We start from the raw sequence: 26,186 nt of genomic DNA on the forward strand, positions 1-26,186 counted from the left end.
TCTTTCACGCGGTACACTTAGATAGATATGTGAATTGTTTGAACAGTCAAGTGTACACTCACACGCATTAAATAAATCATTCCATATCAAGGCAATTAAGAACTTGCGTCAGGCTCCAGATGTGGAAGAAAGCAGCAGAAAATGAAGCCTTTCAAAGCATTTTGTTCCATCATTATCAAACTGATCTGCCACAGTAAGGATTAGGGTTATTGTAGTAGTGGAATTAAGCATAGGTTAGAGGCTTAAAAAGCAAACTTTCAAAAGGGTACACAAAACAACAAGACAATCTAGGTACACATTATGCTTGCATGTTTGAAGAAGTGATAGCATACCTTTATAATTTCTACCAGCTGATCAACACCACTATCACCGGGGAAGATGGGCTGTCCTAGCAATAGCTCTGCTAATACGCAGCCAGCCGACCATACATCTACAAATGTAAAAGCAAGTCAAGCCGTTAATTTTCACAGCAGTGAATATGATTTCTTTTTTTAATTTGATCTTCTTCAGAATATTCTTCTCGGAAGAATGGCAGGACTTATACACAGATTAATTGGCACATTCATTTCATGAATATACTATCCACATTGTACATACCACATTTAAGCAAAGTACAGTAAATTTGTGATAATAGAAAATAGGTGCAAGAGTAGGCCATTCGGCCCTTTCAGCCAGCACCGCCATTCAATATGATCATGGCTGATCATCCAAAATCAATACCCTGTTCCGGCTTTTTCCCCATACCCCTTGATTCCCTTAGCCCTAAGAGCTAAATCTAACTCTCTCTTGAAAACATACAGTGAATTGGTCTCCACACTGCCTTCTGTGGCAAGTTAATTCAATTCCACAGATGCACAACTCTCTGGGTGAAAAGGTTTTTCTTCATCTCAGCCATAAATGGCCTACCCCTTATTCTTAAACTGTGACCCCTGTTTCAGGACCCCCCCCCCCCCCCCCCCCCCCCCCCCCCCCCCCCTACACCAGGGCTATGTACAACTGCAATTGGACCTCTTTGCTCCTAAACTCAAATCTTCTCAGAATGAAGGCCAACATGCCATTAGCTTTCTTCACTGCCTGCTGGACCTGCATGCTTGCTTTCAGTAGGAAGACACAAAAAACTGGAGTAACTCAGCGGGTGAGGCAGCATCTCTGGGGAGAAGGAATAGGTGACGTTTCGGGTCGAGACCCTTCTTCAGACTGATGTCAGGGGAGGGGACGGGACAAAGATAGAATGTAGGCGGAGACAGTAAGACTGGTGGCAGAACTGGGAAGGGGGAGGGGATGGAGAGAGAAAGCAAAGGCAATCTGAAATATGAGGTGCCTCATAACAGCACCTCATATTTTGCTTGGGTAGTTTACACCCCAGCAGTATGAACATTGACTTCTCTAACTTCTAATATCCCTTGCTTTCCCTCTCTCCCCATCCCCTCCCCTTCCCAGTTCTCCCACCAGTTTTGCTGTCTCCGACTATATTCTGTCTGTCCCGCCCACATCCCCCGACATCAGCCTGAAACGTCACACATTCTTTCTCTCCAGAGGTGCTGCTTGTCCCACTGAGTTACTCCCGTTCTCTATCCATGTCAATGCCCTACCTCCAATACCATGTGCTCTAATTTTGCACACTAATCTCTTGTGTGGGACCATGCCAAAGGCTTTTTGAAAGTCCAGATACACCACATCGCCTGTCTCTCCCTTATTCATTCTACTTGTTACATCTCAAAAAATTCCAGAAGATTAGTCAAGCATGATTTCCCCTTCATAAATCCATGCTGACTTTGACCGATCCCATCACTGTTTTCCAAATGCGCTGCTATAACATCTTTAATAATCGACTCCAGCATCTTCCCCACTACCGATGTAAGGCCAACTGGTCTATAATTCCCCTTTTTTCTCTCTCCCTCCTTTCTTAAAAAGTGGAGTTGCATTGGTTACCCACCACTCCACAGGAACTGATCCAGAGTCGAGAGAACATTGGAAAATGATCACCAATGCATCCACGATTTCTAGGGCCACCTCCTTGAGTACTCTGGGATGTAGACCATCAGGCCCTGGGGGTTTATCTGCCTTCAGTCCCAACAGTTTACCCAACACCAATAACCTGCTATCCCACTCTGATGGTTCGGCATTTGGCTCAGAACATCGTTCCATACTCACTTCAAACTCCGTTTGCAGTTTCACATGAAGCCAATCAAATCCCTTCACCTGTATCCACCTATCACTTGCCAGCTGTGTCCTACCCACACCTCTCTTCCAACATTCCCCTCACTTCTACAATCAGTCTGAAGAAGGGTTCCAACTCAGAACATTTGCACCAGAGATGCTGCCTGACCCGTTGAGTTGCTCCAGCACTTTGTGTCTTTTTTTGTAAACTGGCACCTGCAGTTCCTTGTGCCTGTGGCACACAGTTGTTCACTTGTTCAATGAAACATTTGATGCTACTGTGTAACATGAATAAAAGATGAATCAAAAGCATGTTGGGGCATCGATTGGAGCAATAGGAGCAAAGATATGCCAGTCCTTCATCAGCAGAATTCCAAGGGTGCCAGATTATTCTAGTCTTATTGTATCCCTAAACTACCAGGAAATTAATGCAGACCTAGAGAAAGGAAATAATCTTGATACTTTACACTTATTCCCAAAATCATTACAGCTGGGACCCAAATTCTCAAATTTTCATCTGAAAAAAAAGGTACCAGGCTAATCAATTCTAAAATTCTGTTCCTTTTGTTTCCACCAGAGATCCACAATTTGAGTCCTCATATCTACCAGGATAATCAGAATACCCTCCTGCCTTGGCTCCATTCATTCCAAAAGGAACCAATATTTCAAGCGCATGCAAAACCGCTGGGCAGGTTGAGTATGAGGATAGGGCAGGATCCAAAAATTAAACAATCAGCGGTCTAGATGACTCCAGAATGAGTAGGTTAATGTTGAGTGTTTGTCAGCACTTGGCCTCTACTCACTGGAGTTTAGAAGAATGAGGGGGGACCTCATTGAAACATACAGAATAGTGAAAAGCTTGGATAGAGTGGACGTGGAGAGGATTTCACTAGTGGGAAAGACTAGGACTAGAGGTCATAGCCTCTGGATTAAAATACGTTCTTTTAGGAAGGAGATGAGAAATATCTTTAGTCAGAAAGTGGTTAATCTGTGGAATTGCCACAGAAGGCTGTGGAGGTCAAGTCAGTGGATATTTTTAAGGCAGAGATAGATAGATTCTTGAGTCTTGATACTCGGGGCGAGTACTCAAGTCCTGTGCTACGCAGCTAGCTCCAGTGCTCACTACATTATTCAACCTCTCCCTGGACAAGTCCGTGGTCCCTGCCTGCTTCAAAAAATCCATCATTGTACCGGTACCAGAAAATGCCTCCCCAGCCTGTCTGAATGACTACCGTCCGGTGGCCCTTACCTCGGTAGTCATGAAATGCTTTGAGAGGCTGGTGAAGAAACACATCTACGCCTTCCTCCCTCGGAACATGGACCCGTTGCAGCTCGCATACCGTCCGAACAGGTCCACGGACGATGCCGTCTCCCAGGTCTTGCACACTGCTCCCTCCCATCTGGACAGCCAGAAGGGGGGCTACGTGAGGATGCTGTTCATAGACTACAGTTCAGCCTTCAACACGATAGTCCCCACCAGACGGGCCGGGAAGCTAATGGAATTGGGGCTCAACACCTCCCTGTGTGCCTGGGTCCTGGACTTTCTCACCGCCAGGCCCCAGGTAGTCAAGATGGGAGGGAATACATCGAAGTCCCTCACCCTGAGCACAGGATCGCCCCAGGGTTGCGTCCCCAGCCCCCTATTGTACTCCCTGTACACACATGACTGTGTGGCAAGGTTCAGCTCCAACTCAATAATTAAGTTTGCTGATGACACTGTGGTGGTGGGCCTGATCTCAGACAACGACGAGAAGGCCTACCGGGAGGAGGTGGCTGGTCTAGCACTCTGGTGCCAGGATAACAGCCTCCTCTTGAACATCAAAAAAACAAAGGAGCTGATCATGGACTTTAGGAGGGCACATCATCCGAGGACGTACACTCCATTGAGGATAAATGGGGATCCTGTGGATAGGGTGAACCGTTTTAAATATCTGGGAGTCCACATCTCCGAGGATATGACATGGGCATCACACGCCTCAGCACTCGTAAGGCAAGGCAGCGCCTTTACCACCTCAGGCAATTGAGGAAATTCAGAGTGTCTCCGAGGATCCTCCAGTGCTTCTACACAGCGGCGGTGGAAAGCATCTTGTCCGGGAACATTACCATCTGGTTTGGGAATTGCTCTGCCAAGGACAAGAAGGCTCTGCAGAGAGTAGTGCGTTCGGCCGAACGTACTATGGGAACTTCACTTGACCCCCTGTAGGAACTATACATCAGGAGGTGCAACTCCAGAACCAACAATATCATGAGAGACCCCTTCCACCCCTGCAACGGACTGTTCCAGCTGCTACAGTCAGGCAAACGCCTCCGTTGCCATGCGGCGAGAACGGAGAGGTTGAGAAGGAGTTTCTTCCCAGAGGCCATTCGGACTGTAAATGCCTTTCTCACCAGGGACTAACTCTACTGAACGTTTTTCCTTCCATTATTTATTATGTAAAATAATATGTGTGTTATGATTGTGTTTATAGTTTGTTTGGTTGTTTGGTTGTTTGTCTTTTGCACAAAGGTCCGCGAGCATTGCCACTTTCATTTCACTGCACATCTCGTATGTGTATGTGACAAATAAACTTGACTTGACTTGACTTGACTTGATTAATACAGGTGTCAGATGTTATGGGGAGAAGGCAGGAGCATGGGGTTGGGAGGGAGAGATAGATCAGCCATGATTGAATGGAGGAGTAGACTTGATGGGCCGAATGACCTAATTCTTCTCCTATCCCTTATGACCATATCATTCTCGAGCCACTCATGTGTTTGACACAGTCGGCACTTCCTCAGAACATTGAGCTAGCTAGATTAGACTTCAATGCATGGCTTCAAACTTTGCACAAGGCAATAAACATCAACAATGAATAAGGTTGCAATTGACTAGAAGAAATGGCACATATAGGATGTTATATTCAATGCTGTAGATAATACATATTTGATAGGGAGAGTGGGAATGATGAACTGCTAGTGCCAAATAATACAATTTAATATTTGTAAATTGATAACTTCACAAATTTATCAGAGGTGGAAGAACAGAACTCTGCAGATCTGCATAAATCTTTTGAAATTTTCACTTCATGCTAACCAAAAAAAGTTAATAAAATATATGGGATCCTGGACTTTATAAATAAAGGCACAGAAAAACAATAAACAGGGAACCCAGACTGAATGCATCAAAACTCTGCGTCTGGATCAGCTGTCAATTTTTCGCCAGCCATTTTACGTTTTATAGTTTGGTTCAGCTTAGAGATACAGTGTGGAAACAGGCCCTTCGGCCCACCAAATCAATGCTGACCAGCAATCCCCGCACTATTAACACTATCCTACACACACGAGGGACAATTTACAATGTTACCAAGCCAATTAACCTACAACCCTGTATGTCTTTGGAGTGTGGGAGAAAACCAACGTAGGTCACGGGGAGAACGGACAAACTCCAGACAGATAAGCACCCGTAGTCAGGATCGAACCCAGGTCTCTGGTGCTGTAAGGCAGCAACTCTACTTCTATGCCACTGTGCCGCCTAATGCATTGTTTAATGCAAGCCAAGTGATGGGATTTACAATCTAATTTCTGGCCAGCAGAAAGTATAGGGGACTGACTGCTGACTGTAAATTCTGAAAGTTTAACATCAGAAGAGGTGAAGTCAGAACGTCCCATTGTGGAGCAAGTGCCTGGTGTTATCACAAATCAACTTTCCTCTTGGATCAGATGGTCCATCAGCTCAAAGACAATTCTTTTTAGAGTAGAATTAATTTTTTCTAAATCTGCACTCACATTCCTAAGCCCCCTCCTCTTCCAAAAGCAAATCTATGGGCATCTTTTACAAATGAATACAGCAGCGTGGATGCCTCTGCAGCTAAAGTAGATTTTTTATTGCTTTTGAAATTGGTAACACTGCCACAATTGTTACAACAACATCCTTACATCCTATACTACTTCAAAGTTCATTCACCATTTCAACATTGCCCACGCCATTTACCACTCATTCAGTTAGCAGAAAATGATGCTTTTTCCTTGGGTTCCTTGAACTAACACTGAAGAATGAATTGGTTTCATTTAGTGGTAGCGGTAGTACTATTTTATTGACATTGGCAGTCCAGTAAATACACAGTAGGACAATTCAAAGTTAAAGAGAAAACAAAATGCTGGAAAAGGCTTTGGGTCAGGCTGCATCTGTGGAGAAAGAATGAGTCAACGTTTCAGGTTAGTATTTCTTCAGAACTAGCAAAGGGTCAATGATCTGATATGTTAACTCTGCGTCTCTCCGCCGCAGAATATTTGCTTTTATTTCAGATTTCCAGTGAATAAAATAGCTTTTTGATCTTCAAATACTTCAAAGCGACCCATTGTAGAGATCAGGGCTATCATAGTGCCTTCAAAGTGCAGGATACAGGTTAGAAAAACAATATTTGCCACATAATGGAGAATAGCATAACCTTAAACAATAGATCAAAAATAAATGTCTCACTTTCATCTTGCAGCAAATTCTATCATATACTACAGCAAGAACAAACGGTTGAAGTTGCACATCAAGTAGCTAAATACGTAGAGAATTATTAAAATAACACAACTTACCTATGCTGGAGGTATAATCGGTGGCACCAAAGATCAACTCCGGTGCTCTGTAGTACCGTGAGCAGATATAAGAAACATTTGGTTCACCACGCACCAATTGTTTTGCACTGAAATGAAAGTTTAAGGAAATAAAGTATACTGGAAATAACCAAAATAAACAATTCACAATCTAACTATTAGATATTAAAATCAAAATACTGTATGGTAGTTTTACAGGTCAATTTTTAAATACACATAACCTCTACAATCACACGGATGAGCACAAGTGAGTTTATCTTCAATGTCTGCTATTTCACCTAGAGTTCACAGATACAACGTTCTAAACATTATTTTACTGTATGGGCTACAAATATCTTCTTATATTTCACATCAGGTGGCACATGCAAGTTGCCAAGTCCAAAGTTTCAGAACGCAAGAAGTTTCACAAGCTCTTAGGACAAATTTGGTGCTAACACCTAGATTTTAACTTTTACAGGAGGGCACAGGTAGCATGAGCTGATGTATTTCATGTTCTCTTGTTGGTGCAAAATCCAGAGCTGATTTACTTAAGTCAATGCAAATGTCAGAAAGCATTTGCAAAAAACAAAGTGCTGGAGGAGCTCGGCAGATCGGGCAGCATCTAAGGAGGAAAATGGACAATTGACATTTTGGGTCAGGGCCTTTACCCTTTCTTCTTTCACAGATGCTGCTTGACCCTGAGTTCCTCCAGCATTTTCTTTTCTGCTTTAGATTCCTGTGTCAGCACAAAATGGAGAATAGCATAGATCCAAACAAGATATCAATAACAAATTCCCTATCTATCTATCTATCTATCTATCTATCTATCTATACAATACTGCAGCACATTCTGCTATTGAGTCATGTACTAAATATGGATGTTTGAAGTCGCAAAACCATTTTTCGCCAAAAAACGTAGCTATTTATTTTTTATTAGAAAGTATAGCCCGAACCACCGAACGAGGAAACAAGTTGCTTTTAAGCTTTTCTGCCACTAACTTGTGAATAATGATGCAAATGTTTTCATAAAGGGCCTTGTTAAATTAGAGTTGTATAGTATGGAAACCAGCCCTTTTGCTCAAGCCGACAAAGATGCTTCATCGACACGAGTCCCATTCGCCAACATTTGGCCCAAATCCCTCGAAACCTTTCCTATCCATGTACCTGTCCAAATATTTTTTAAATGTTGTTATTGTACGTACCTCAACTACCTCCTCCAACAAGTTCTAAATTAAATTGAGGCCAGATGAGAAAAGAAAGTTACTTCTGCAGATCATATTCTTTGATACATACATTCCATGTAATGCAAGTCAGTAATCAAGCAGCAGAGAGTGCTGGACAAGTGTCCAATGGACAATAGACAATAGGTGCAGGAGTAGGCCATTTGGTCCTTCGAGCCAGCACCGCCATTCAATGTGATCATGGCTGATCATCCCCAATCAGTGCCCCGTTCCTGCCTTCTCCCCATATCCCTTGACTCTGCTATTTTTAGGAGCCCTATCTGCTAGCTCTCTCTTGAAAGCATCCAGTGAACCTGCCTACACTGCCCTCCAGGAATGTGATTCACTGTAACTAAGTAAATTCAACTAATAAGGAGTCCTTAAAATGGAAGGGTTTGACAGAGTAAGCACAGGAGTGTTTTTACTTACAAAATTCAGGAATATTTACTTAATGTGCAAGTGCCTAGAATATGATCTTCTGTGAAAATGCATACTTGAGGCCACAAAGTAATGCAGCATGTGACAATTAAGCTAAACAGTTAAAGGGAAAACTTGGGCTGAATGCCTGGTGCATAGATTTAAAATAGTTCCATGCACTTCTGGACACAACTTGCCAATGGTCAAACTCTAGAAATGGAATATTAACAGGTAGCTTTATCTGGAATGTTTGGGGGAGATGAAGAAAGAGGATGAATATCAACCTATTGTTATACAGCATAGAAACATGTCCAAGCCGACTATCTAGCCCAGCTCCACGCCCATATTTCACCCATGTCCCTCTAAATCTTTCCTGTTCATGATGTGGAGTTAGTCAGTAACACTAAGTTCCTGGGGGTGCAGATCACCTACAGTCTGACCTGGTCACAAAACATTGCATCACTAGTTAAGAGAGCGCGCAGCAGAGTTTGCACTTTCTGTGCCGGATGAGAAGAGCTCACCTCACCTATCCCGTCCTCACCACTTTCTACAGGGGCACCATAGAGAGCATTTTGACCAGCTGCATCTCTGTCTGGTTTGGGGACTGCAAAGCCTCCGACTGGAAATCCGTGCAGAGAGTGGTGGGGACGGCTGAAAAAAATCATCGGGACATCTCTTCCTTCAATCCGGGACATTACGTGCAAACGTTGCTTGTCCAAGGCCAACAGCATTATAAAATACTCCACACATCTCCATCACGGACTGTTCACTCTGCTGCCCTCGGGCAAAAGGTATCGCAGTAGAAGGAACAGAACGGCCATATCCCGACTCCGCTATTTTAAGAGCCCTATCTAGCTCTCTCTTGAAAACATCCAGAGAACCTGCCTCCACCGCCCTCTGAGGCAGAGAATTCTACAGACTCACCACTCTCTGTAAGAAAAAGTGTTTCCTCGTCTCCGTTCTAAATGGCTTACTTCTTATTCTTAAACTGTGGCCCCTGGTTCTGGACTCCCCCAACATCGGGAACATGTTTCCTGCCTCTAGTGTGTCCAAGCCCTTAACAATCTTATATGTTTCAATGAGATCCCCTCTCATCTGCATTGGTACTTAGTACACAATGTATTGGCCTACTAATTGCCTATAGTAAGGTGGCACAAAGCAACCTCTGTGAATTAATGTATTTATAATGAAGGTCTTCCCAAGCTTAGGGAAGGGAGTTCCAGAGCTTACACACAGTGGTAAAGGCAATACGACAATATGTTTCAGGTTTGTGTAGACCTTGGAGGGAATCCTTCAAGTGGCAGCATTCCCATACCACGTCTGGTTGGTAGGAGTCAGACTTTGCGAGATGTTACTGAACATTTGTGGAGTAATGCAGCAATCCAAAAACAGCATTTCAATTACTCACCTTCCAAAGTCACAAAGTTTTAGCACAGCTGTGTCAGGATCAAGCAGCAGATTCTGTGGTTTGATATCCCGGTGGCAAATTCCAAAGGAATGGATGTATGCTAAACTCCGGAACAGCTGATACATATATAACTATTAAAAAAATTCAAAAATTAATATGTTAGTACAATTTGTTAATGAAGAATGGTTAAAAAATACATTTATATATTTGCAGGACTGCTCAAAATAGCCGATAATCAAATATAAAAGCAAAATATGACTGCCAGTTTTTACAGAGCACCATCCCACTAATGACAAAAGAGCAGCCAGAATATCCAATACCTTATGTTGTTGGCAACCAATATCCACATGAAAGACATGCATTCTTTACATCTACAACAGAATGGCAGGTTAAGCCACAGATTAACGCATGAAAATTGGCACCTTAGACAGAACGGCTTCAGAATCGCAATTAATAGATTGACGAGTTAAAACATGGTATGGCAGGTCTTTGTTGGTGTCTACTTTCTTTACTCAAAGGTTTGCAGGCTCATATCACTTCTGGACTGGAGCATAATAATTCCTGGGCTACTAAAACTAGTCGGCTAAGGGAATGATAATTTAAACTAGGTTCCACCATAGCATTCTGAAATACTTGAAGAGTAACGAGCTAACGTAAATGCAATTGTAAACATATTGCAACTTTTAAGTATGAGAAAAGGCAAACACTTCATCGTTTCAGCCAGGAAACTGGCAGACTTTGTTTAATGTCAACAAAGTGGATTATGAATAGCTAAAATACGTGCACGCTCATCTTGTGCAATCACTTGCATGCCATTCTGATGTCAGATTAAGGTAACCAATAAATGTTTAAGGGTCTGACCCTGTATTACAAAACTCTTGTTACATGTTAAGGCAGAGATCTGAGTCACAAGTCAAGTTCCAGGTTTCATACTTGGTCTGCAGGGAGTTGTTAGATGATGTCAGCTAGAGCAATCTAGTTACCAGAGGCCAAAGCTAACTACCCTTTACCTTCTGAGGAGCTTAGAAGGGGGCATCCAAATCCGTGGCCAGCTTTTCAATAACATGTTTCCCTGCTGAAACACATGACTACCTCTACAGTAATGTAAAAATAAAACTCTTCCTGCTCCATCCTACTCCCAAGGCTTTTCTTGAGGAAGGACATTCTTGCTATTGAGGGTGTGCAGCGTAGGTTTACACGGTTAATTCCCGGGATGGTGGGACTGTCATATGCTGAGAGAATGGAGCGGCTGGGGGTTGTATACTCTGGAGTTTAGAAGGATGAGAGGTTATCTTATTGAGACATATAAGATTGTTAAGGGCTTGGACACGCTAGAGGCAGGAAACATGTTCCCGAGGTTGGGGGAGTCCAGAACCAGTGGCCACCGTTTAAGAATAAGGAGTAAGCCATTTAGAACGGAAACGAGGAAACACTTTTTCTCACAGAGAGTGGTGAGTCTGTGGAATTCTCTGCCTCAGAGGGCGGTGGAGGCAGGTTCTCTGTATGCTTTCAAGAGAGAGCTAGATAGGGCTCTTAAAAATAGCAGAGTCAGGGGATATGGGGAGAAGGCAGGAACGGGGTACTGATTGGGGATGATCAGCCATGATCACATTGAATGGCGGTCGGTGCTGGCTCGAAGGGCCGAATGGCCTACTCCTGCACCTATTGTCTATTGTCTTCCTGTTAGGGTGGGACTGTCGCTAACTGGTTACCTCCTCAATCACTTGCTCTGTTCAATTGGGAGTCCTGGAGATTGAAGCTCAACCCCTTTATATTACATCACATCTTGGCCAATGTTGAGATCACCTGAACCAGTCACTAAATCCACATTGATGACACCAGTTCCACTTCTTCAAAACCTCTTGACCTGTGCCAGTGTTTTTACTATCAAACAGTTTGCCCAGCATCCAGCCTTGGTTTAGAGGCAGCCTCTATTATACCTAAAGTCACCATTCTCGCTACAACTCAGCACTTTTGCTGTTAATTCTATCCCATTCCTATTTACATTTCAAACCAAACCAGAATACCCACGGCAGAGTTCCAACACCAATCTTGGTGCGTATCTAATTCTGCTCATCCATTCCAACTGTCAGTGGATCCCAGTCGAAATATGTGAAATAATGATTTCATACTTTTCCCTAGTTCTGCATAAGCCAGTTGTTAAACCATCATGACTTCTCTGCGTATATTTCAAAGGGGTAGGCCACCATTTTCATTATGAATAAAAAAGGTGACCATTAAAATGGTGGCGTTGTCAATAATACATAAAGTTAATTGAGAAAAAAAGTTACCCAACTACATATATTTGGCTTTGCCAGAAATGCTTGTCAAAAAAAAAATTACATCTCTGGTCTATATAGGTGATTCCAAACCTTGTTCATAAAGGCCAGGTTCTATATTTTTAATATTATACTCCCTGGTAGTACATCCTCTAATTCGTGGAAGTTGGTTCTCTCAGACAGCAACTAGTTCAAATTTACATTTATTATCACTTAGATTTGGGTTGCCATACAGCCATACAAATAAAAAGAACACAACGCACGATAGAATTTAACATGAATCAAAGTTTCCCCACTGTGAGGGAAGGCAATAAAAGTTCAGTCCACTTCCTCTATGTTCACCCGTGCTCGGGGCCTATTTGAGGCCTCCACAGTCGCCGCAACAGCAGCCTGATGTTTCAGGCCCTCTCGCCGGATGATGGTACTCCGGCGTCGGAAGAGCATTCTCAGCGGCTTGGAGTTCCGAATCAGCCACTTCCTACCGGCTTCCGAAGTCCACCGGCCGAGCTGGGCGGGGCTCCACACAGTAATCCTCGGCGAAAGATCCCAGGGTCCGGCGTTGTTAAAGTCAGCGCCGCCCGCGGCTGGAAGCTCCGCAGACCTCAGCTCCACGGTGTTAAAGTCAGCAGTCCCAGCACTCCGGAGCTTCCAACACGGCGACCCCGGTAAGGCATCGCCCACTCCGCAATGGCACTTTAGTGCTGCGCCGCTGCTGAAGCTCTGGCCGGTCTCCAGCAGGAAAGGCTGCGCCAATCCAGATGTAGGCCGCGAGGAGGGGGTGCAGATGCAGCTCGGAAGAAAGACGAATCCTTGACCAGGTAGTCACTGAGAAAAGCAGTTTCCCCCTTCCCCCTTAGTTGAGGTGTAAATATTTTTTCTTATGGGTGTCACTAATCACATTCTGCCAACTCTACCCATCGTCTCAATTCTCTTGTACCACTGTAAAAATTCCTAAACTGACCTTTTAATCCCATGATAAATTTTGGTAGCATCATCTTATAAAAGACATAATCAAATTCCTTTCAATAAAACTGTACACGTCTCACAGGAAAGTCTCACTCATTGCTGTCTTAAGAGAAAATGACTTCCACAAATGGATGCACAACTGGAGGGCCCTAAACTCTTCACCATCCTCCCATGCTTCAGGACTTCCCTCTATGTTGCTGTTGCAATAAGTGTTACAGCAATAGCCAATAGTCCCTTCTTCTAATCAAGATCCATCCAGAGAGAGCTGTCCAAAGCAGGAATGGAAAGGTCAGCAAGGCAGTAGATGGATGGGGTGGATCCAGCACTAGGTGCCTCCTGTTGCAACCTAGTGCCAAAATACCCACTGGAGTGTGCAACTAACCTCACCCACCCCCCTACCCTCCCTTGTTGCCCACTTCAAAATCACTCAGTAAATTGACTCAGACACCTGGTTTTATGTAAATCACACTTCACTGAAATGAGCGCAATCACTCAACCAATTCAGATCTAACCCAACAGATTTACCTGGGAGCTTCAGGAAGTTAGTTCTCTGTTAGACTCCATGTGGAGTACATAATTGGAGCAGACTTTGAGTTTATAGACTTGAGGAGGAGCAGACATTCAGATCTTTGGGCACCACATTAACCCCCCAAGAGAGCAATGCTATTCTCCTTCACCGTACAGTCTCTTCCTTAAATCTTTTGCAATTTAGTTAAACCAAGGAGTCATTTCCAGTAGCCAATTAACCAACCACACATAGACATAGCAACATAGAAAATGGGTGGAGTAGGCCATTCGGCCCTTCGAGCCTGCGCCGCCATTCAATATGATCATGGCTGAGGAGGAAGAAACAAACATCAAAGGAAACCCAAGGGGAAACCTCCATCCTTTTAGAATCACAGCTTCGAGACACTGGATCATGCTGTGCCAAAGTTTGGGATTCTACATTCATGTTAATGGACACAAAATGCTGGAGTACCTCAGTGGGACAGGCAGCATCTCTGGAGAGAAGGAAGGGTGACATTTCGGGTCGAGACCATTCTTCAGACTGTAGCCTGAAGTGACTCAGTTTGTCTCTCTGGCACTCCACACAACTGATGCACATCATTGATTTACAATTCCATTACAATCTAGTATGTTTCCTGTTTTAAAAATAAACCTTCTGTATAAATTGTGCCAGTTGACGGTGAATTGTGCATCTTAGACCATTTCCTTTATACTACTTTCAACGCTGAAATCTGCATCTAAACACAACTATGCTATCAAGGAATCTATTTGGCATTAAAGCAAGACAAATAATGAACTTTGGCACAGCAATGCATTGAACTGACATGGACGGTCACCATATATTGCGTGAGATTGCACGAACAGAATGTGATGCATCTCAATAGTTTACTGAAGAATCATGTACTTTCATTTATTTTTAGTTTTTTTTCCCTTGAATTAAAATTAAAAGCAGCTATCTGGATAATTGCAAATGTAGACCTGCCACTCTGACTGAAGAGGAAAATATAGTTGCAAAAAATATAAATTTAATATAAAATATATTAAAATATAATATAAAATAGAATCAAAATCTGCAAACAGCCTTTATGATTTGACAAATAATTTGCATTGGCTAAAAGAAAATTTAGAATCAGATGCGGAGGACACCCGAGTGAGAATGTTCTTGTTCGTTTCCAAATAGAGTGCAGATATTACAAAAAACTGCAAACATTACATCCATAAACACACCAAGCAAAGGCACCAACCAATTCATTTTAACTAGAAACTGATAGCTGAATAAATTCAATCTGGAAAGTATGGCTCATTTCAAGGGAAGAATCTGCTTTCAACTCCATACTTTGAAAAATCAACACAAAGGATTGGAGGGAACGTAGGAAAAATGTAGTGCAGTTCTAATTCTGATCTCTTGCATCAATTGTACAACAGCACCTTCAGTGCAGCAAAAGTAACCCAGCGCAACCAAGTGGAATCTCTGGTTTCAAAAGGGTTGTAAAAAAACCCATCGCAGAAAACATGAATGGACAATATTCAGTTTGAACCAATCTCTGGAGATTGCCACGTACCACTATCATCAGTAGTCGGTGAAGTTCTCCAAGAATGTTAAGAAAATACAAGCATGGACATTGATGACAATAATTGAAGGAATAAATGTCCAACACTGATTGATGGCTCCAGTCCGGGCGTGAGAATAGAGACATTATCACAATGTCACCTTCTCTCAGTTTCATTAAGTAGAAGTGATGAATTGGGATGTTAGCTCACATTTACTAAGACGTGACAAAGTGAAATGAGATAAGAAACAATGGATCCACACCCAGCCAACAGGGTTTATGGGTTGACAAAAGTGCTGGAGGAACTCAGCGGGTGAGGCAGAATATGAGGTGCTGCTCCTCCAATTTCCGGTGGTGCTCACTCTGGCCATGGAGGAGGCCCAGGACAGCGAGGTCGGATTCGGAATGGGAGGGGGAGTTGAAGTGCTGAGCAACCGGGAGATCAGGTTGGTTAATGATCACCTACGCTTGGTCACACCGATGTAGATCAGCTGACATCTAAAGCAGCGGATGCAATAGATGAGGTTGGAGGAGGTGCAGGTGAACCTCTGTCGCACCTGGAACGACTGCTTGGGTCCTTGAATGGAGTCGAGGGGGTAAGTAAAGCGACAAGTTTAGCATCTCTTGTGGTCGCAAGGGAAAGTGGCCGGGGAGGGGGTGATGCGGGAGGGAAGGGAAGAATTGACCAGGGAGTTATGGAGGGAGCGGTCTTTGCGGAAAGCAGACAGGGGGGGGTTGGGAAGACGTGGCGAGTGGTGGGGTCACATCGGAGGTGGCTAAACTGACAGACGACTATTTGTTGTAAGTGACGGCTAGTGGGGTGAAAGGTGAAGACTAGGGGGACTCTGACCTTGTTACGAGTGGGGGGGGGGGGATGGGGAGAGAGAGCAGTGTTATGGGGTATTGAAAAGATCCTAGTGAGATCCTCATCTATAGTAGGGGAGGGGAGCCCCCGTTCCCTGAAGAATGAGGACATTTTCGATGACCTGGTGTGGAACACTTCATCCTGGGAGCAGATGCGGCGTAGATGGAGGAATTGGGAGTAGGGGATGGAGTCCTTACAGGAAGCAGGGTGGGAAGAAGAGTAGTCTAGATAGCCATGGGAGTCAGTGGGTTTATAGTGGTTTATGGGGTAATTGGCCTTTGTAAATTGCCCTAGTGTTTAGGGAGTGGTTGCGAGAGTGGGATAACAAAAAAACTAAGGTGAATGGGTGATCAATGGTCAGTGGGGACTCAGTGGGCCAAAGGGCTTGTTTCTGTTTCTGTTCCTTTCAATTCAATCAATCCCCATGGCATCCAAGGTCTCAGCAGTGACAGAACAACTGGCCACTACAATGGTTAGAAGAGGTTTGCATAAGACAATTAAACTCCCTCACTTGAGGCTTAATTTTGAGATCCAAGTGGAGTGGAGATCTTACTACAATTTGTCAGAAGCGATAAATCCTCTGTTCATCTGTACCAAACTGGCTTGGCACAAATAATTAGGATGTTATACACATGGGAAATGCAGAATGGAGATGGAACTGCAGCAACTAATACTTCAGCTGCATTGAGTCAAAGATTGGCAAAATGGGTCAGACCTGGAATGGACTTAGAATAAAGGGGAGGTCATTTAAGACTGAGGTGAGAGAAAACTTTTTCACCCATAGAGTTGTGAATTTATGGAATTCCTTGCCACAGAGGGCAGTGGAGGCCAAGTCACTGGATGGATTTTAAGAGTTAGATAGAGCTCTAGAGGTTAGTGGAGTCAAGGGATATGGGGAGAAGGCAGGCACGGGTTATTGATTGGGGACGATCAGCCATGATCACAATGAATGGCGGTGCTGGCTCGTAAGGCTGAATGGCGTGCGCCTACACCTATTTTCTATGTTTCTAAGACTCTATGTGGTATTGACTCTTTAGAAGAGAATGAAAGGAATAGAGGGAGATGGGTCTTTGAAATTGGATTTAACACTTTACAGAACCATGGAACAGCACAAAAACATGACATACAGCCAACACTTGTGAGGAGGGACAATGGGTCGGCAACTCAAGAAAAGAGGGAAGCCACAGGTTTGACTAACGTTAATCGCACCATATCTTGCCAGGTAGTGCACTGTGCAATGAGTAAGTGCTTCCATGTTGTTTTTGTGAAGCTAAGTATATACAGTGCCTTCCATAATGTTTGCGACAAAGACCCATCAGTAATAGAATGAAATCACAAGCGGTTTAAGTGCACATTGTCAGATTTTAATAAAGGCCATTTTTATACATTTTGGTTTCACCATGTAGAAATTACAGCAGCGTTTATACACAGTCCTCCCATTTCAGGGCACCATAATGTTTGGGACACAGCAATGTCATGTAAATGAAAGTAGCCATGTTTAGTATTTTGTTGCATATCCTTTGCATGCAATGACTGCTTGAAGTCTGTGATTCATGGACATCACCAGTTGCTGGGTGTCATCTCTGGTGATGCTCTGCCAGGCCTGTATTGCAGCCATCTTTAGCTTATGCTTGTTTTGGGTGCTAGACCCCTTCAGTTTTCTCTTCAGCATATAAAAGGCATGCTCAATTGGGTTCAGATCGGGTGATTGACTTGGCCACTCAAGAATTAACCATTTCTTAGCTTTGAAAAACTCCTTAGTTGCTTTAGCAGTGTGTTTGGGATCATTGTCTTGCTATAGAATGAACCACCGGTCAATGAGTTTTGAGGCATTTTTTTAACTTGAGCAGATAGGATGTGTCTATCCACTTCAGAATTCATGCTAGTACAATCAGCAGTTGTATCATCAATGAAGATAAGTGAGCCAGTACCTTCAGCAGCCATACATGCCCAGGTGATAACACCCCCACCACCGTGTTTCACAAATGAGGTGGTATGCTTTGGATCTTGGGCAGTTCCTTCTCTCCTCTATACTTTGCTCTTGCCATCACTCTGATATAAGTTAATCTTCGTCTCATCTGTCCGCAAGACCTTTTTCCAGGACTGTGGTTGCTCTTTTAAGTACTTCTTCGCAAGCTGTAACCTGGCCATCCTATTTTTGTGGCTAACCAGTGGTTTGCATCTTGCAGTGCAGCCTCTGTATTTCTGTTCATGAAGTCTTCTGCGGACAGTGGTCACTGACAAATCCACACATGGTTCCTGAAGAGTGTTTCTGATCTGTCGGACAGGTGTTTGGGGATTTTTCTTTATTATAGAGAGAATTCTTCTGTCATCAGCTGTCCTTGGCCTGCCAGTCCCTTTGCGATTAGTAAGCTCACCAGTGCTCTCTTTCTTCTTAATGATGTTCCAAACAGTTGATTTTGGTAACGTAAGGTTTGGCTGATGTCTCCAACAGTTTTATTCTCGTTTCTCAGTCTCATAATGGCTTCTTTGACTTTCATTGGCACAACTTTGGTCCTCATGTTGATAAACAGCAACAAAAGTTTCCAACGGTGATGGAAAGACTGGAGGATAGACCTGGTGCTGAGAGCTTTCTTATACCTGTATTAAGGAGCAGGGCTCTCACTTAGCCGGGCAACCTAGGCAGATTTTTCGGTTGCCAAATGACAGTTTAGGTGGTCGTTTTAAGGGCCTGTCCCACTTTAATGACCCAATTCATGACCTCTGCCGAGTTTGCCCTCGACTCATACTCGCAGCATGGTCGTCACGAGGTCGTAGCAGGTCATGACGCTAGTCGTAGGTACTCATGGCATCAAGTTGGTCGCGGCGTTTTTTCTAGCCTGATGAAAAATGTCCACGAGTTTAAAAAAAGGTCAGCATGTAAAAAATCAATACTTTTTACTCGTAGGTAGGTCGTAGGTAGGTTGTAGGTGGTCAGAGGCATTCGAAGGTAATAGCTCCAGGGTGAACAAAAGGTCAGTAGAAAAAAAAGGTTATTTAAACAGCAGAACATCACCTCTGTCACCCCAAGACATGTTCATTCATAGCTGGAGAGTTTTTTGGAGAGGAGACTTGCGTTTTAGAGATGGCACCAAAAATGCAGCAGCGCAGGGAGAGGGCACAACCCTAAATAAAAACCTGCCATGCATGTGATTTAACATCCACCACAGTGTCTACCAGGCACCTCCTCACTGTGAAGGAAGGCAAAAGTCCTTGTCTCTTCCCTCCTTGTTCGCCCTCTGCGTTGAGGTGATCCAGGCTTCCGATGCGGTGACCCCGCCGGGTGATGGTAAGTAAGTCCCGCGGCCAAATCCGTGCTCCGCGAACGTCCCGGTTCAAACTCCGCGGCCCGGGGTGGTCAAAACCACCCTCCAGTACAGCGGACAAAGCTGTTGTTGCGGGAGCTCCGGAGAACCCGTCACCAACCTGGGACCTGCGAGCTCCCGACACTGTCGTCCACTGGGCCCAGCAGCCGAGCCTCCGAATTCAGGTCGCCCCGTCCACAACAGACCTGAAGTCGGCCAGCCTTGCCTTGCGTTGGTAAGTCCTGGCTCTGCCTCCAGAGCCTCGAGGTCGGTCCCAGTTGGAGGCCGCCAGCTCCGCCATTAGGTCTCAGCGCAGATGGAGACGGGGGATACAAGAAAAGGTTGCAACCCCCCCCGAAGGAAGAGAGACTAAAAACAAGTTGCTCCCCCCCCCCCCCCCCCCCCCCCCCCATACATACACAACTAAAATAAACTGAAATAAACTAAAACAACAGGGCAAAGATGCTCCATCTTTTGTCAAAGCCCAGCTCCACTCTCGTCCAGTCATCTGGTGTACTGGGACAGTCCATTACATCATCTCCATTCACCCATTGAGACCTCTTCTTGTGCTTCCCCTTCTGCCTTTCTTAATAGGCTACTGAAGCAAAAGGTCTAGGTATGTTACAAAACCTACCTGAATCGTCATTGGGAATCTGCCCAAAGCCATGTCCGCGATTTTGGCGCTGTTTGGAGGGGGCGGGTTTAAAACGCGATTTTTACTAGGCTGTTCTAATCGCAGATGTTCAGCCTAGTAAATCATTAACGAAAAATCGCTGCAAGACCCGGTCGCAAAAGGTATTATTAGTTTTATAGGCCTCGAATAATAGTTATAATAATTTTAAAATCACTCTCTCACTTCGCAACCTCTCGCAGCCCCAGGGTTTTATAAAGCAAACAATTAAAGGTATGTACCTTATTTTTACATTAAATGGGGCGTGTATATAACCCTGTTTATAAAGTTTTCTATAGCGAGTAGTTCATTTTGGGCTTTTTATATCCCGCAGTATTTTTCTCGGCATTTGAGGGCACTAATCCAGCGCGATGTGAACGTTCTAAACCAGCGCGTTCACAGGAACCCACTAGAAAGCCGATTTAAATGGGCATTTATTTACAGCAATTGAACACTAAATTCCTTCCATTTGGCCTATAAATTAATGTAAATTAGATATAAAAATCATGTTATATTGTGAATTATTTGTGAATAATCTTTGGACACTTAGGCTATTTAAGAAATGGATAGATGTTTATATCTAGTAATTGAATTTTGATTAAACATGATTTTCTTTTTTAGTATTTACTATTTGTTTTAGCGTTTAACTTTATAATCTCTACCTTTTTTTCTAAAATTGAAAAATTGAGGAAAAACAACGTGTACAGAGTTGCTTATTGGTTGCAGTCTGAGGAGTATGATGATGCTACTGATTATGATATGCCAATGTACCAGCTAGCAGCTGATCTTCTCCATAAAGACTTGGTCTTTTGCTAGAAATTGTAATTTATTTACCTATCCATAACTGACTTACAGCATATTATACAATAATATTAAAGTTCTGATCTTGAGAATATCACATTTTTGAATTTTCAAGGCAGTCTGGTTGCTTATTACCATTTCTGTCACATCGGTCAATTTTGTAATTAGCTACAATTAGGTAATTAGCTAATTATATGCTTTAATTTCATGTCATCCAAGTAAGATTGTTTTATATTTTTTCAGAATGCTTCAATCTATGATAGGTGAAAATTTCATTCAGTTCTCTTAATTCTTAAGAAAGTTACGGGCTTTTGACTATCCAAGATCACAGCTTTTTTGTAATGTCCATTGAAAAACAATAGGGAACAAGATGCTAATTTCCGAGTATGAAAATGGCCATAACTTTTTTAATACTTGAGATATGAAAGTGAATTTGGTGTCAAATTAAACTTGTTGTTATGCTTTATCTGATGGGATAAATTGCAGACTTGATTTTTAAAATCTCAAAATTTTGTAACATTGCTAAAAGGTCTACTGCAAACAGCAGTAAAGCGTACATGGTCGAAGGAGGTCTTCAACATAGTCGTGGGAGGTCTTCAACAGTCGTGGAAGGTCTTCAACATAGTCGTAGGAGGTTTTCAACATAGTCGTAGGAGGTCGTACACATAGTCGTATAAGGTCGTAAGCTCCTGCTCCCTTGATTTTTTTATGTCGTTTAAGGTCGTGAATTAAGTCGTGAAAGTGGGACAGGCCCTTAAGACGGTATGCATGACGCGTACGATAATGTGCTCGGTATTTGCCAGTCGGAATTATGCTCACTGAAGCATTCACAAATTATTTCTGCTTCAAATAAAGTCACAAACTAAACATATTCACCAATCAAAACATGATATATACCACAATGACATGCAGCAAAATTATAATACAGTATCTCAACTCTTTTTACACGTTACGATGAATGCAGTTTCTATTATTTCTTTCCACTTCCAAACAAAAATGTGGTTGGATTATTCAGCGTATCATCAACCTCGGTGAGACCAAGAGCAGGCTTGGCGATCGCTTCGCCCAACACCTCCACTCAGTTCGCAATAACCAACCTGATATCCTGGTGGCCAGCACTTCAACTCCCCTTCCCATTCCGAATCCGACCTTTCAGTCCTGGGCCTACTCCATGGCCAGAGTGAGGCCCACCGCAAATTGGAGGAACACATCTCATATTTTGCTTGGGTAGTTTACACCCCAGCGTTATGAACATTGGCTTCTCCAATTTCAGGTACTCCTTGCTTTCTCCCTCCTTCCCCTCCCCATTCCCAGCTCTCCCACAGCCTATTGTCACCGCCTCTTCCTTACTTGCCTCTATACCCCCCCCCCCCCACCGACATCAGTCTGAAGAAGGGTCTCAACCCGAAACATAGCCTATTCCTTCACTCCAAAGATGCTGCCTCACCTGCTGAGTTTCTCCAGCTTTTGTGTCTACCCATTCACACAAGTTCTATTATCCCACTTTCCTCACCCACTCCCTACACATTAGGGGCAATTTTACAGAGACAAGTTAACCTTTAAAGTCAATGCGTCTTTGGGATGTGGGAGGAAACCTACACGCTTGCAGGAGAATGTGCAAATTCAACATAGACAGTGGCCGAGGACAGGATCGAACATAGATCTCTGGTGTGTGAGGCAGCTGTGCTCTACCAGCTGTGCCACTATATTTTGCTTTTCACCATACAAAAGATTTATACATTGATACCTTTGGTTACTAAAAAAAACCCCAAAACTATCCATTTTCAATCTTAAATCTCTAAGTGACGCTATGTTCCCCTTTACAACTACTGTATGTTTTAATTCAGTTCAAGACTATGGGGCAGTACATTGGCAATAAAGTTGCTGCCTATAATTGCCAGAGACCCAGAATTGATCCTGAATATGGGTGCTGTGCGGAGTTTGATCCTTTTCCCTTTGATCGCATGGGTTTTCTCCGGGTGCTCCTGTTTCCTTCCACATTCCAAAGGTGTGCAGGAACCTTTTTAGGACTCAACCCAAAAGGTTTTCCTTTTGTCCAGAGATTCTGTCTGACCTGTTGAGTTACTCCAGCTTTGTGTGTCTATCTTCAGTTTAAACCAGCATCTGCAGTTCCTTCCTACACACACGATACTATATGATAGAACTTTATTAATCCCAGGAGGGAAATTGTGTGTATACATATATATATGTATACACACATATACACTCGTACATACGCACTTACATACGCACGTACCTACCTACCTACGCACGTACCTACCTACCTACACACACGTACATACATATATACACATACATACACATATATACACACACACACACATATATATATATATACACACACATATATACACACATACATATATATATATATATATATATATATATATACACACATATACACACACACACACACACATACATATATATAAACACACACACACACATATATATATATATATATATATTTTACATATTGTGTTGTGCTGCTGCAAGTAAGGATTTCATTGTTCTAACTGGGACGTGAGAGAATAAAACACTCTTGACTTACGTCGCTAATGTGTGGGATAGAACTAGTATACGGGTGATCAGCTGGTCAGCGTGGACTCGGTGGGCCTAAGGGCCTGTTTCCGCGCTGTATCTTAAAATTAATCTAAAAACACTAAAGCCAGAGGTAGTCTAAAGAAAGGTCTCTACCTGAAACGTCATCCAACTTCTTCTATCCAGAGATGCTGGCTGCTCCATGGAGATCCCTCCCACAATTAAAGCATGGAATAGTCTTCTCACTACCATAGTTACCCAACCAGACGCTACTATATTTAATGTAACTCTTTTTTCCCCCAAAAGCCCTTTTTTTGCTTAAGTCCACCCTCCACCACCTCCAGTTTAAATTCCATTTGGAATATTTTTGGAGGACCAGGAAACCAGGAAGCAAGAACACCAGGGAGTTGCTCCAGCTCCAGGGAGTGATTCTGCGTTGGGTTTCAGTGGCCGCGGCTAGGCGGCGACCAGACAGCAATGGCTGCCAGACCGCCCACAATGCAAAGGGAGGGAGAAAGTGCCCGGCGCCGACCACTGGCCGTGGCAGTGTGCATTGGCAGGGCGGCCGATGATGTGATGGCCATGGCAGTGTGCATGTGCAAAGGCAGTCGGCCGTGGCAGCAGATGAGGAGCGGCCAGAGAGCGGAGACTCTGCGGCCTGGACACGGATGGCGGGTGGAGACGGAGAATGACAGAGAGATAGGGAGGGGGGCCAAGCCGGGCAAAATGTCATAGCTTTTAGGTTGCCTGATGGGACTTTAGGTGGCCATTGGCAACCGGCAACCATTAATTTAGAACCCTGAGGAGGCAATTAAACACAACTGAGCAATTACAAACACATGTGAAGCCATATGTCCCAAACATTATGGTGCCCTGAAATGGGGGGACGGTATAAACACAGCTGTAATTTTTACATGGTGAAACCAAAATGTATAACAATGGCCTTTAATAAAATCTGACAATGTGCACTTTAACCACATGTGATTTTTTTTTTGTATTACAGATCTCAAATTGTGGAGTACAGAGGCAAATAAATAAATGATGGGTCTTTGTCCCAAACATTACGGAGGGCACTGTATATCACCAGTTGTTAGTTCTGTGACTAATACAAGTAAGAATTTGGCACACCGCTTCCAGGCCATCATCATTAGCTTTAGATCTTATAACATTGTCTGCTCTTGAAATAAGCGTGAACAAGCATCTTAAGGAACTAAAAGTTAATCCATATTTTGTTTTGTAAAGGATTTAATTTGAAGACTTATAGTTCAGAGAGTTCCGGGGACAATTATATGTTTTTGCAGATTAAGACAAATTCCTAAGGCAATTTAACACCAACAGTTTACAGCAAAGCAGCACCAAATCCCTTAATATTAGAAACATAGAAAATAGGTGCAGGAGTAGGCCATTCGGCCCTTCGAGCCTGCACCGCCGTTCAATATGATCATGGCTGATCATCCTACTCAGTATCCCGTACCTGCCTTCTCTCCATACCCCCTGATTCCTTTAGCCACAAGGGCCACATCTAACTCCCTCTTAAATATAGCCAATGAACTGGCCTCAACTACCTTCTGTGGCAGAGAATTCCAGAGATTTACCACTCTCTGTGTGATTTTTTTTTTCTCATCTCGGTCCTAAAGGATTTCCCCTTTATCCCCTTAAAATAATATGACAATAATAACTATCTAAACTGTGTATAAATCAAATTCTGAATTGAAATTAGTTTGAATTTGACCAAGTAAAAATAATAACCAGAAAAATATGATTTAAATATAACTGAAGTAAACTCGTGGAGAAACTTTCAGCCATTGAGTTTGCAGCCTAATCAGACAAATTACAAGGAGCACGGCATTTTGGAAAGCTTTTTGATTCACCATGTGCAGCAAAATGAACAAGGCAAACTCATGACTTGTCACAGAGGTTAACCACATTCCCGAACAACTCTTCTTAAAAAAACTAGCCGGGCAAGAAGTCATCTTTTTTTATTATTGAACTTGAGAGCATTCACAGATTACAAATGGCTTCAGGGTTCTTTTTATACCTTTCCGTGCCAGGAAAAGTAGTTAATTACTCAATAAAATGCACAGTCCCAAACACACTGTATGCACGGAGTACTTTGATATTATTTTTGCACTGGATTTTCCATGTTGCTTAATCAGATCCCAGAATAGAAATACTGAAAATAGCAGCCACTTTTAAATTGATATTTCTTACTTAAAATGCTAGGTGAAAGCCAGGGACCTCAGTGATACGTCAATACTTAGAACTTGTTGGCTAAAATATTCACTCCCTGGAAAGAGCTGTTGTTGACTGCTCTGGCCACATTTACAATAACCAATATTCGCAATTCATTATAAAGATGAATGACCACTCTGACCAACCCCTAGACACCGACTGCTGCTCACAAAGGATAGTATAGAGAGGGATAAATAGGACTGGGAATCCCAGAAATTAAACAGAAATCTTATTTCCTGCAAATTTAGTAATCTATTATGGGCTATTCATTTATTGAATTTTAGTTTATTATCTATTATTTTTGTGTACTGCCTGTGTTTATAGGCCTGTTATGCTGCTGTAAGTAAGAATTTAATTATTGTTTTGTTGGTACATATGACAATTAAACACTCTCGACTCTTATGCAATGGTTTTCCAATGTACGATGAGGGTTTTAAGTATGCAAGTGACCTTCTGCGATTATTGCCATGGTCAAAAAGGTAGGCTGAAATATTCACTGAGTGTTTAAAAACAAGTAAGGTCATAAGTGATAGGAGCAGCATTAGGCCATTCGGTGCATCAAGTCTACTCCGCCATTCAATCATGGCTCATCTATCTCTCCCTCACAGCCCTACTCTCCCGCCTTCTCCCCATAACCCTTGACATCCGTACTAAGCAAGAATCGATCTAGCTTGGTCTTAA

The 26,186-nt window shown here is 43.1% G+C and overlaps 1 protein-coding gene across 1 annotated transcript in view; it reads right to left on the reverse strand.

Annotated features, from left to right (window-relative positions):
• gsk3ba (glycogen synthase kinase 3 beta, genome duplicate a) overlaps window positions 1–26,186 on the reverse strand; it is a 141,949-nt gene that overhangs the window by 23,632 nt on the left and 92,131 nt on the right. The window contains exons 5-7 of the mRNA XM_055644300.1: window positions 9,769–9,899; window positions 6,727–6,833; window positions 333–430 (exon numbers count right to left, since the gene is read on the reverse strand). Coding sequence (XP_055500275.1) covers window positions 333–430; window positions 6,727–6,833; window positions 9,769–9,899 — 336 coding nt within the window. The remainder of the gene's footprint in view (window positions 1–332; window positions 431–6,726; window positions 6,834–9,768; window positions 9,900–26,186) is intronic.

Source organism: Leucoraja erinacea, chromosome 13 (assembly GCF_028641065.1).
Source record: "Leucoraja erinacea ecotype New England chromosome 13, Leri_hhj_1, whole genome shotgun sequence".
In the NCBI taxonomy this organism is placed as follows: Eukaryota; Metazoa; Chordata; class Chondrichthyes; order Rajiformes; family Rajidae; genus Leucoraja; species Leucoraja erinaceus.